At 51.3% G+C, this 13,102-nt stretch overlaps 1 protein-coding gene across 3 annotated transcripts in view; it reads right to left on the reverse strand.

Annotated features, from left to right (window-relative positions):
• The window catches only part of NCAPD3 (non-SMC condensin II complex subunit D3), a 59,395-nt gene extending 46,420 nt beyond the window's left edge, over positions 1–12,975 (reverse strand). For 2 of the 3 annotated variants that reach the window (XM_055424207.2, XM_055424206.2), the window contains exons 1-9: positions 12,384–12,975; positions 11,315–11,469; positions 7,202–7,364; positions 5,672–5,856; positions 4,946–5,113; positions 4,778–4,839; positions 4,516–4,603; positions 2,394–2,527; positions 214–286 (exon numbers count right to left, since the gene is read on the reverse strand). In XM_055424207.2, coding sequence (XP_055280182.2) covers positions 214–286; positions 2,394–2,527; positions 4,516–4,603; positions 4,778–4,839; positions 4,946–5,113; positions 5,672–5,856; positions 7,202–7,364; positions 11,315–11,469; positions 12,384–12,447 — 1,092 coding nt within the window. In that variant the 5' untranslated portion in view covers positions 12,448–12,975. Of the gene's footprint in view, positions 1–213; positions 287–2,393; positions 2,528–4,515; positions 4,604–4,777; positions 4,840–4,945; positions 5,114–5,671; positions 5,857–7,201; positions 7,452–11,314; positions 11,470–12,383 lie in introns of those variants that run through there. The other variant, XM_055424208.2, reaches the window with a different exon arrangement.
• Between the last annotated feature and the right edge of the window lie 127 nt (positions 12,976–13,102).

Below are 13,102 nucleotides of genomic sequence, written 5' to 3' on the forward strand. Positions count from 1 at the left end.
TCATTACTCTGTTCTATATCTTTATATATTTGAAGTTTTCTAAAAAAGGAAAAAGAGTTGTTTTATCCCCCAAAAAATACTCAAAGAGAACAGCGAATATACTAAATAAAAAATACAACGCTTGGTAATGATCTAGACTCCTTTCTAAGAACACTCACACATGCATTTACTTTCACATGTTTTTCATACTCTTAATGATACAGCAAACAGTACCTCGACACAGATGTGCTGCAGTAGAGTACGAAGGACTGGATACATGCTTTCTTTAAGTTCATCCACCAGCAAACTTTAAAAAAGAAAAGAAACAGTCACTGTTTATAATACATCTATAATAAAAATAAAATAACAACTTTCCCTAAACCTATTCTCAAAAACAGTGACATTCCTACATTTCAGAAACCCTAACTATTAAGAACAATCTACGCCTGTGCTGCCAGCAAGGTCGGAGCGTGTGGCGTGTGAAGACGGCATCATGATGGAGCACCGTCCCCCACGCCCGGGTGGTCTTGACTGCGTCCAGCGGCCAGTCCGGGGGGACAGGGCCCAGACCTCACAAGATCCTGCGTCCAGCGGCCAGTCCGGGGGGACAGGGCCCAGACCTCACAAGATCCTGCGTCCAGCGGCCAGTCCGGGGGGACAGGGCCCAGACCTCACAAGATCCTGCTTCCAGCGGCCAGTCAGGGGGGACAGGGCCCAGACCTCACAAGATCCTGCTTCTAGCGGCCAGTCCGGGAGGGACAGGGCCCAGACCTCACAAGATCCTGCTTCCAGCGGCCAGTCAGGGAGGGACAGGGCCCAGACCTCACAAGATCCTGCGTCCAGCGGCCAGTCAGGGAGGGACAGGGCCCAGACCTCACAAGATCCTTGGACTGCTTACGATGGTTCTTATCAAGACTGAAATAGGCTTCCCTGGTGACTCAGCGGTAAAGAATCCACCTCCCAATGCAGTAGATGTGGATTCAATCCCTGACCCAGGAAGAACCCACAGGCAGAGGAGCAATTAAGCCCGTGAGCTACACCTCCTGAGCCCACGGCCCACAACCCCTGAAGCCTGGGAGCCCTCAAGTCCACCCTCTGTAGCCAGACACTTGCACACTGCTATTAAAGTAGCCCCCAGTCATCACAGCTAGAGAGGCCCGTGCAGCAATTAAGACCCAGAACAGCCATAAATAAATAAATAAATAAATAATTTTCAAAAAATTTGGCAAGCTTTCTCTGTAAAGGGCCTTTTTTTTTAAAGGCTCCAATATAGCCTTTTGAAGGAAGTGATAGATTGAGACATAGTACTACCTCATGGTAGCTCAGCAAAATGAATTTCTAACAGTACTTCTCCAAAGTTAACCCTCAAAGAAGCTATTAGAATGCCCACATTCAACCCATTTCCAAGTGTCAAGTTTATTTACGCCATTATAGAAATATATTACTACAATTGCTGACATCATGAATACATGGAAAATTTAAAACAACTGCTTCTACTTAAAACATCTTATTTACCGTTCAAAAAAAATCCTTAAGGAGAGAGGCTCCCTCAGGGGTCAGACAGCACCTGTACCTGGATGCCCACACCCCATACCTGCACCCACACCCGCACCCCATACCGGCACCTGCACCCACACCTGCACCCACACACTGTACCCCATACCTACACCCACATCCCATACCTGCACCCACACCCACACCCCACACCTGCACCCATGCCCTGCGCCCACACCCACCCCTGCACCCCGCGCCCACACCCTGCACCCCATAGCTACACCCGCACTCGGCACCCGCACCCCACGCCCGCACCCACCCCTGCACCCCGCACCTGCACCCACACCCACCCCTGCACCCCGTGCCCACACCTGCCCGGCACGGCATCTGCTCACAGGCATGCTCTCCACTGTCCCCACCACCTCCGTGCTGCTGCCAGACCGACAAAACTGAGGACAGAACAGCTTGTGACGCAGCAGCATCTTCCCAGTAAAGCCCAGACACGGGACTTTGTAGGCAAAGCCTACTGACTCATGATGGGAAGATTAGTCTATCAATTATTGATAAAAGAAGTTAAAAAAAAAAGTTGCAAGGAACCTAAGGAAAGGAACTCAGAGGAGAGCCAAAAAAGGCAGAGACAGACTTGAAGCAGCAGACACGGAGACCGCTGTCGGGACTCAGAGCTGGCCTCACCAACGGGCCCATGGACAGTGGGCTCCTCACCGCCCCCAACACCACCCCCGACACCACCCCTTACCACACAAGCCAGATGAGCTGCTATGTGCTTTATTCCGAACCACAAAGCACACACAGCCCAGACATATGTCAGTTCCACAGGCGTCAGAAGTCCTGGCTAGCACAGGGCCCGGGAGACGGAGGGCTAGTGACAGAGACAGAGACCTGAGCTGTGCGCCCTTTACCTTACAAACTGGATGGCCAGCTTCCTACTGCTGACAACCGGAGGCGTGATGGCAAGGGGGGCGTGATGGGAGCCTTTACCCACTTCTACCATCAGGATCATGTAGAGCATTTGATGCACAACGTATCTGAGAACCTGGGGGAGGAAGGAAAGGCAACTGAAGGCACGACACAGAACCGCAGGGCCCTGGAAGCCGTGACACGGGCCCCAGTGACTATTTCAAGTGCCAGCAGCTGAAGGACGCTGACACAGGTTCCGGCTGCCTTGAAGGACGCGCCTGCTGGACGATGATTGGGTGTCAGCACAAAATGAACACTGCGCAGGCGCTGCCTACAGACCGGGGCGCCGGGCTCCCCCAGCTTCTCTTCTTGCCTCACACGCCAGCCCAGAAGTCAGGGCTCAGAGAATCGGCCGCAACGGAGCAAGGGCAAAGAATGCAACGGGCAAAGAGAGAGGTTATGATTCTCCACCTACATTGCACCTGAAGCTTACAGAGCACCTTCCCACATATCACCTCACATAATCTACTCAGGAGTTAACTCACGCATCCAGTGAGTGAAATAACTTACTGGCAACCCAGGACGTGGCAGGTACTGCATTAAGCATGTCTCTGCATTACAAGATCCGACCGTATTTACTCTGAGGTCTCTCAACCCAATGAAGTCAGCAAGGCATTTCCATTTTATACTTGATACTATCATCATCTCCACTTTATACATAATAAAAGGCTTTGAAGATGAGTAGTCCCAAGTCAAGTAATCAAAGGTCAGGCTACAACCAGGATCACCCAACATCAGGCCAACACTCTTGCAATGGAAAACAACCTGTCCTTAGAGACGCTGCCACCTGAAAGGGTAATTTCCCATCCTCTGCACCCACTCCAGTGTTCTTGCCTGGAGAATCCCAGGGATGGGGTAGCCTGGTGGGCTGCCGTCTATGGGGTCACACAGAGTCGGACACGACTGAAGTGACTTAGCAGCAGAAGCACTTTCTACAATGTTAAAAAGGGCACAGAAATTAAAAGTCTTACTGTGAATGCTATCACATATTCCAAACACAGGGAAGAGATAATGACATCAAAAATTAAAGAAATATGGGGTGTTTTCTAAACAGCAGGCATTATGCCGAGGCACTCTTCCCTGAGTCCTCCTGAGAAATCCACAGGAAGGGAAGCCCCTCATCCTCCTTGTCCAGGTGGGGAAACCAAGGACTCATGGAGGACACACAGGGCTTCTCCCGTGGCTCAGTGGTAAGGACTCCCTCTGCCAACGCAGGGGACACCTGGAATGGGAGGATCCCACATGCCTGAGACCAACTAAGCCCATGCTCCATAATGAGAAGCCACTGCACCACAGAGAGTAGCCCCACTTTCAGCAACTGAGAGAAAGCCTGCTCACAGCCACAAAGACCCAGCAAAAAGCCAAAAATAAGTAATATTTTTTTTCTTTTAAAGGGAGACACACAGCAGTGAGGGGTACGACCCAAGTGCAGAGCCCGCGTGTCCAGGGCCTCCTCATCCCGCTGCCCCTGGAAATGAGGGGCACTGCAGGCACTGAAGGCCAAGGACCTTGGTCAGCCGCGTTTTCTGCAAACTCCTGTTGCATTAACGACATTCGGGTTGAGTAACACCCCAGGGCTTAAAAAGCCCTAACCCCAGTGTCTAGGGCTGTGTGGCTTTGAAGGTCACCGCAGGCAAATCTAGATATGAATGCTGACCAGGACAGTCAGCAGAATTATCCACTAAGGCACAAGCGCTAACAGAAACACAGGGGAACGGGGACCTGCGAGGGAGCTGCAAGGTCCTGTGACTGCCCTTCTCCCAGAGGACTCTGGGGAACACCTGTGTAAAAGTACTGCTCAGCAGCTTTCCTGCTCCTCTACCCAGGCCACACTGGAGCCTTCTCTACGCCTTCACTCAACAAGAGCACCCTGTGGCACCAGGGACCTGGGTATGAGTCTGGAATGATCAGCGGCCACCACGTGGCGACGGGGCACTTTTCATCACACAAACATCAATGACCCAGTGAGTTCACACAGCATCACACCAAGTCCTTCCAGCATTTTCAGTCACACGACCCATACGCTTTCAACTCAGCCAGTAACTCAGGTCCTGTCTCCTTTACCTTGTCTCCTTCTCTGTGAAGAGGGGAACAAAGCAAATACAATCCATGATAGGCCAGTTCTGGTATATATTTCATTTCTCTGAGAATTCTAAAATAAAAGGCAAAAGATTAATTAATGGGTAAACTCCTAACCTTATCCGCCATATTTAAATGAATAATTTCTACCTGTGTCCCAATTAGGATAAAATGACATTTACATCTCTGCTGCAGCAAAACATCGTACCAAAATTAAATGTTAGCACTGGAAGATTTAATTGCTCACCTGGCTTGCGTAACCTGGAATTTGTAACCAACTGGTTCAAAACTAGTTAATGCAACAAAGACCTGGAAAACAGATACCAAGAAAAGGCCTGGTTTTTCCCACTCTTTAAGTCTGAGCCATTGTCCTCGCTCTTTGGACTTGCCCAAGGTCCCTGGCATTCTCACTTACCTCCACACAATTCTGTATACACTCTGGCTTTTCTTTTAAAGAGAATTTAGAAAGAAGCCTTATAAAGTTCTTCAAAACTTGAAAGATGACATTTCGAATTTGACGACGATCTTCAGAAGAAAAAAAAATATTCTCTTCATCCTCTTCTTCTTGAGTAATTTCATCCATCTAGATTATGAAGAAATACACAGCTGACTGTACGGCACTGCCTTGCAGCTTGTCCCGAGGTTTGCAATGTCCCCGAGTCAAGGCCAGTGGAACTCTAGGTGGCCACCCTGGGCCCCATGGCCACAAGCTCAGTCTGGACCAGATGAAGGCTACCACAGCTTCTGAGTCCAGATTTTCACATCAGTGAGACTGCCTGGGTTTCTTACCAGTTCTGGTGTCAATGAACCTCTACCCCAGTCACACAAGAATTTGGAATTAATGCTATTCTATTATGTTCTTGAGGACATGAGTCCTCTGGACACTTCAACTGTGGTCTCTAATGACAACAGGGTGACACCTGCTGGCCTGCGGCAAGGCACACCTGGGAACAGACTGGAGGGAGGTGACAGGGCGGCTGAAGACGGCACGGGGAACGGAGGCTCAGCAGCCACGCGGCTACTCCTAAGGGAGGCAAGGCGGACAGCACACGAGGGTTTTGGTACAGTCATGACCCCGACACCCTAACTTAATATAAACTCTTACAGGAATCAGATGCGCTTTGCGACCACCCCCTCTTACCTCTACCTCCTCTCTCCTGTGGGGTCTTGTTCTCTTACTGCTCTCCTGTGAGCTGCCCTGAGTGCTCTTCGGTTGCTCTTTCTTTCTTTTCTGATTCAAGCTGGATTCCTGAGGCCAGCACTTCTTCAGAATCTGAATGCATTTGTCAAATATCACTGGATGGAAAACTTGATTGACTACGCTGCCTATTTGTAAAGAACGAAGAGTAAGCAAGGTAGGTTTAATTGCTTTGAAATATATCTGCTACAACAATGAAATATTAAAAAACAAACACAGGCTTTATTTAACTAACAAGGAACCTTTAGCAAAAAAGTTTCATTCAACTACCACCCTAGGCAATGAGCAGTCAGTTCAGTTCAGTCGCTCAGTTCTGACTCTGCAACCCCAAGGACTGCAGCACGCCAGGCCTCCCTGTCCATCTCCAACTACTAGAGCTTGCTCAAACTCATGTCCATCGAGTTGGTGATGCCATCCAACCATCTCATCCTCTGCCATCCCCTTGTCCTCCCACCTTCAATCTTTCCCAGCATCAGGGTCTTTTCAAACGAATCAGTTCTTCACATCAGGTAGCCAAAGTATTGGCATTTCAGCATCAGTCCTTCCAATGAATATTCAGGACTGATCTCCTTTAGGATGGACTGGTTGGGTCTCCTCGCAGTCCAAGGGGCTCTCAAGAGTCTTCTCCAGCACCACAGTTCAAAAGCATCAGTTCTTCAGTGGCCAGCTTTCATTACAGTCCAACTCTCACATCCATACATGACTACTGGAAAATCCACAGCTTTGACTAAACAGATCTTTGTCAGCAAAGTAATGTCTCTGCTTTTTAATATGCTGTCTGGGTTGGTCATAGCTTTCCTTCCAATTCTCAAATCACATGGAGTAGGTCCCTAACATTTACTACAAAGCACTGACACAACCAACAACAAGCAGCAAGTTGACTGAACCTGATTTTCTCTCCCTAGTGAACTCGTGGTCCCACAGCTGCAGCTGCCTCCTCAGCCCCACCCTCTCCTGCCCTGGGCTCAGCGTGGGGTGGGGGGAGGACTCCTTCATGGCTCCCGCCTGAAGGAGGTGGGGCAGCATCACAGACACACTCCTCCCTGAGCTTCCTCAATGTGACTAGCTTTGCTCAGCCCTGCAGGTGAGAACAGTCCCACCGACTGTCCACACCCCACGGCGGAAACAACAGTACCCCTCCAGCTGGCACTTTTCTCAGGCTGGACAGGAGTCAGAAGGCAGGGATGTCATGATGGCACACAGAGTGGGGATGGAGCTCTCAGAGCTCAGCACGCCCCCTCCAGCCTTACCCCTCTGGAACTGTGTGCTGGGTTATAGACTTAGCACAGTAACATCCAAAACCACATTTACAGGAAACAGGAGAGCTTTCTCAACACCTGTGACAGACCATCTGCTTCACGGGTTCACTGTCACCCAACCTCCCAGTGAGGACAAAGCACTGATATAACAGTTCAAAACCAACCAGACAGATTACAAACAAAAGGCCTGCCCCATCACACCAAACATGCATACCTGGTACTTCCAACAGCAGAAAATACAGCCCAGCGGCATGAAGGCCGAATTCCTGCTGCTGAGCACTGACGTTTTTCTTAAGGACCTTATAAACGAAGTGGTGAAACAAGGCCATCAGCGCGTTGTGGGAAATTCTGTTCTCCATGAAGAAGGTCCAAATGCTCTAGGAGAGGGCAAACGGTAAGCACCAGTTGTTAGAGCACTGTGAGTCTCCTCTTGCTGTATCTGATTCTTCTGAGTGCATAGTGCCCTATAAAAAAACGAATAGACCATTCTGCCTCCTAATCATAAACGTCTGCCATTTTCAAAGGGACTAAAACAGAAAATTTTAAAGTGTATTATTCAAAATTTACAAAGTTGAGGAGTTTCCTGGTGGTCCAGTGGTTAGGACTCCATACTTTCACTGGGGAGAGTCTGGGTTCCATTACTGGTTGGGAACTTAGATCTCACAAGCTGAGTGGCTCAGCCAATAAAATAAAAAATAAAGTGAAAGTCACAAAGGTAAGAAACTACACAAGAATCTTAATTAAACTTTCGAAATAACTTTGGGTAAGTCTGAGGCACGTGTATTTCTGAAGGGGACGCCCACATCAGTGACGACTCAGACGGGTCACCCTCCGTCTATGCCGAATGCACCTCAAACCACTTATCACTCCAATTACTAACTGAAAACACCAGAGCAGTTTTTTTAAGTTGAAATGTTCTGTGGGCAATGGAAGCAGAAGAGGAAAACCTGAAAGTATCTCACTCAGCAGACTGCAGAAATAGCCGCGGTAGGCGAGGAAATAAATCCTAGAGCATAAACCGTAATTTCATTAGTTTGATCACTGTTCTATGCTTTCTCCTCTTATAGCATGATAAGAAAATAGGTTATTTGTATAAAGCAAACAATAGATCGAAATACAGTTTACTATGGACCACCTTAAAAAAACAGAAGCCCACAAAAGTTCAAGAAATCAGACCTCTACCACCTCTTTCCTTCACCAGGAAGCTTGTGGAAGAAAGCAGTTACATCTTCATTTCTAAGGCCACCTCAGCTCCCCTCCCCTCCCTGGAGCTGTGACCCTGGGACCCGATCACCTGGCAGCATTTCACACCTGACAAAGACCAGGTTCACAAAACTCTATTAACTCCTTTTGAAAAGAGAGTCCCCAATTTTTAGCCCTCCCCCCAATCTCCACAGCCTAACCCAGACCACACCACAACACACGCTTTTTAAACAATCAGTGAGCAAAGCACAGCTGACTGTTGAACAACGCGGGGCGACTGGAAAGTCCTCACGCACTTCACAGCCGGCCCTCCACAGACACGCTCCTTCATGTCTATGGTTCCGCTTCCGCTTCACAGCCGGCCCTCCACAGACACGCTCCTCCACGTCCACGGCTCCGCTTCACAGCCGGCCCTCCACGGACACGCTCCTTCATGTCTATGGTTCCGCTTCACAGCCGGCCCTCCAGGGACACGCTCCTCCATGTCTATGGTTCCTCTTCACAGCCGGCCCTCCACGGACACGCTCCTTCATGTCTATGGTTCCTCTTCACAGCCGGCCCTCCACAGACACGCTCCTCCACGTCCACGGCTCCGCTTCACAGCCGGCCCTCCAGACACGCTCCTTCATGTCTATGGTTCCGCTTCACAGCCGGCCCTCCACGGACACGCTCCTCCACGTCTCCGCTTCACAGCCGGCCCTCCACGGACATGCTCCTTCATGTCCACGGTTCCTCTTCACAGCCGGCCCTCCACGGACACGCTCCTTCACGTCCACGGTTCCTCTTCACAGCCGGCCCTCCACGGACACGCTCCTCCACGTCCACGGCTCCGCTTCACAGCCGGCCCTCCACGGACACGCTCCTCCACGTCCACGGCTCCGCTTCACAGCCGGCCCTCCACGGACACGCTCCTCCACGTCCACGGCTCCTCTTCACAGCCGGCCCTCCACGGACACGCTCCTCCACGTCCACGGCTCCTCTTCACAGCCGGCCCTCCACGGACACGCTCCTCCACGTCCACGGCTCCGCTTCACAGCCGGCCCTCCACGGACACGCTCCTCCACGTCCACGGCTCCGCTTCACAGCCGGCCCTCCACGGACACGCTCCTCCACGTCCACGGCTCCTCTTCACAGCCGGCCCTCCACGGACACGCTCCTCCACGTCCACGGTTCCTCTTCACAGCCGGCCCTCCACGGACACGCTCCTCCACGTCCACGGCTCCGCTTCACAGCCGGCCCTCCACGGACACGTTCCTCCAGGTCCACGGCTCTGCTTCACAGCCGGCCCTCCACGGACACGCTCCTTCATGACTATGGTTCCGCTTCACAGCCAGCCCTCCATAGACACACTCCTTCACATCTATGGTTCTGTATCCGGGGACTGAAACGCCCGGGACCAGGCAGTCCTGCTGAGAGCTCTGCATATACGTGGGCCTGTGCAGCCAAAACCCATGTGATTCAGGGTCAGTCATAATGTCCCCAGGGAGCTCCCTGGGTGCAGCATTCCCCCTTATGTCTGTGTTTGGTTAAGAACACCCATCTGAAACAGTGCTCTTCACGTTCCCAGGTCTACTGCGCACTAGAACCCCTTCCTCTGAGAGGCAGATGTGAGGACAAGTGGTTTAGTCTACGGATGACGCTGAGACCTGAACCTTGTGGACAGCAAACACCTCACTCTGGAAGCCTACCATGGCCCCCACCCTGCCCCATCCCCTCAGACTTGCTGAACATCCCCACTGTGAGGATCCCTCTCAAGGCTGCCCTGGAATCCTCATTCAGTTCAGTTCAGTTCAGTTCAGTCGCTCAGTCGTGTCCGACTCTCCGCGACCCCATGAATCACAGCACGCCAGGCCTCCCTGTCCATCACCAACTCCCGGAGTTCACTCAAACTCATGTCCATAGAGTCAGTGATGCCATCCAGCCATCTCATTCTCCATCGTCCCCTTCTCCTCCCGCCCCCAACCTTTCCCAGCTTCAGAGTCTTTTCCAGTGAGTCAACTCGTCGCATGAGGTGGCCAAAGTATTGCAGTTTCAGCTTTAGCATCAGTCCCTCCAATGAACACCTGGGACTGACTGCCTTTAGAATGGACTGGTTGGATCTCCTTGCAGTCCAAGGGACTCTCAAGAGTCTTCTCCAGCACCACAGTTCAAAAGCATCAATTCTTCGGCGATCATTCTTCTTCATAGTCCAACTCTCACATCCTCATTACTGGTCAGCATTCCAGCCATTTGTGAAGATGTGCCTCGAGCTGGCTACCTTCTTTCTGGGACCTTCCCAACCTCAACCTCAGCAAGCTGCCCTTTCCACGCCCCTGCAAGATGGCATTTAACACGTCCTACAGCAGTTTCTAACACACAGAGCTGGTGGCCCGCCCTTCTTCATGCCCGTGGATGTGGTCACTGCACAGGCTCCAGCCAGAGCAATGACAGTGCACGCTCCCAGAGCTTAATTTTCCCCTCTCCCGCATCCTCCTGTAGGGAGAGGCTCTGTACCCTCACTAAGTTACCCTCCTAGGTATTGCATGTGTTACTCAGCATTATGCTCAATGAGTATTTAACAGATCAATTTAATTTTGAACAGTTACCTGAAACTAATATCAGAAATATTTTGTGTTAATTTAAATTTTTCAGAGATATTAACATCTAAGTATTCTTTGTTCTGCTTTCTAGTCCTTTAGTTTTTTGAAAAAAAGTTTATGACCTAAAGAGTAACAGCCCCACTATGTAGAACTCCATTTAAAGCAACTCTTTTTTCCTTTCTTAGTTCAACTAATCACTTCTCAGATTAACAATTTCCTTAAAGCGAAGGCATCCTGAGCTGTTACTGCATTGTCCTCGGCCATCTTTTCTTATTTTCCTCATTGGTTTTCATCCTTGCCTTGGCCTTTACTCTTTTCCTTTAATTTGCTCTTGTTAACAATGCTCATGACACAAAAAGAATCACAGACTAATAACTTGGGAGGACGGTTATGAGGCCATCCCAGTAAGTGAACCCCATTCTTTACACCACTCTTCCTTCCTTCTGAACTGCACACCAAAGAGACCAAGCTCTAGATGATACCGGGTTTTCACCCGACACTTCTAACAACGAAATGGCTAGTTTGGTTTTTTGGGTTTTTTTTACCTCAGCAGCTTCACGTTTTTCAGTAGCAAAAGGTAACATTGCGCTGTAAAGCTCTGTGAATGCGCTCAGTCCAGTATGCACGATCTCTGCTTCTATGCTGGCATCCAGAGGCTCGGTCTCCGTGAATTCCAGTTCCCATACTCCATCCACCCATTCTAGTAGGAAAATGCAAGTACAGTCAACTAATATTCTGTAAAATTAACTTTAGACTCTAAATACATTCAAGAACAGAACAGTTTTCTGGGCACAAGTCATACCACACAGGTGAGGCAGAATAAAGAGAAGCAGAAAGGGTTAGAAAAATCCGTTTAAACTGACAGCTGGCGCTTAGGTTGGCCATCCTCTAAAAACATGAAGTAGAAAAACACTTTACAGATGTTAACAGTGTGGGGGAAGACCCAGCCTCCCCATACGTTCAAGCTAGAGAAGAGACAATACAATAAAAAGCTGTCTTGGCTATCCCTTTGTGAATGTCTTATAACTAAGCTAAAGTCGCTCAGTCGCGTCCGACTCTCTGTGACCCCAAGGACTGTAGCCCGCCAGGCTCCTCTGTCTGTGGGATTCTCCAGAGAAGAATACTGGAGTGGGTTGCCGTTCCCTCCTCCAGAGGATCTTGGCGACTCAGGGGTCGAACCCGTGTCTCCCACACTGCAAGCAGATTCTTTACTGTCTGAGTCACTAGCTAATAGACCCAAATAAAGCGTACAGTGGAAAGGGACAGGTGAGGCAAACAAAATGAAAGGACTCAAAGAAAATATGAGCCAAAAAAAATGACTGCCGGCTACAGAGATGCCGCGGGATGGAACGCAGCCTCGAAACTGCGGCGGGTGGGGACACCCACTGCCCTTCAGTGACGACGGGCGCCCGGAGGCTCAGGCCGCACCCCGGGCCCCTGGCTCAGAAGGTCAGCTCAGGCCAACAAACAGCCGCGCGGCCGAAGCCCTGGCAGCTGCGAAGATGTCCGCGCAGACCCGGGGGCAAGGCCGAGAGGCAGGAGTACAGGGCGGAAGGAGGACGCGGCCCTTGCCCAGCAGCCCCGGGAGCTCCCGGGCCCCGGGCGCGTCCTCACCTTGGCTGAGGTCCAGTGGGCACCAGGGTTGCAGGGCGCACGCCAGATTCCCGCAAGCCTCCATGACTGCCGCTCTCCTCACTTTCAAAGTCGCTCCGGCGCGCGCGCCCAGAAGGCCCCGCCGACGTCAAGGGTCAGCACCGACCAATCACCGCGCCCCGCCGGCAGGACGGCAGCCAATCAGCAGGGCCTTCCGCCGGATGCTCAACAGGAGCGGGCGCCCGCCCCCGCAACTGAACTTGGGGGTGGTTTTCAGCGGTCGCTTCAAAGCGGGGCCAAAGAAACGAGCCAAGTATACTGCCTTCCGGCTCCTTTTCCCTACGTGGCGGACGTCCTGAAGAGAAGCCGAAGCAGGGCACTTCCTGTTGTAACTGCCACTTCTGCCCCCTGCCAGGCGGCCTGTCCCCGGCCAGTCGAACGGCCGCGTTTACCCGTCAGTCAGCAAGCGGAGGTGTACACGTCCGAGAGGGGGAGCTCCCTACCGGTCAACGGATTAAACACCGGAAGGGCAGAAAAGGCAGTCAGAAAGGACTCGTTTTTGTAGAAAGGATACCGTTAGGTCTGAACTTTACTGGACTGGTGTTTGACAGGTCTGGCAGGAGACCGGAAGGAGCCGCCGCCGTCTGCCGAGCGTGGGGCGGTGCTCGCGGCGCGCAGGCGCAGTGCGAACTCCCGGGGCGGGGGCGCGGCGGCCGCGCCGGGGGCGGGCCGTGCGCATG

This window comes from Moschus berezovskii, chromosome 14, assembly GCF_049115385.1.
Source record: "Moschus berezovskii isolate FMDL1 chromosome 14, NW_MosBer_1.0, whole genome shotgun sequence".
Lineage (NCBI taxonomy): Eukaryota > Metazoa > Chordata > Mammalia > Artiodactyla > Moschidae > Moschus > Moschus berezovskii.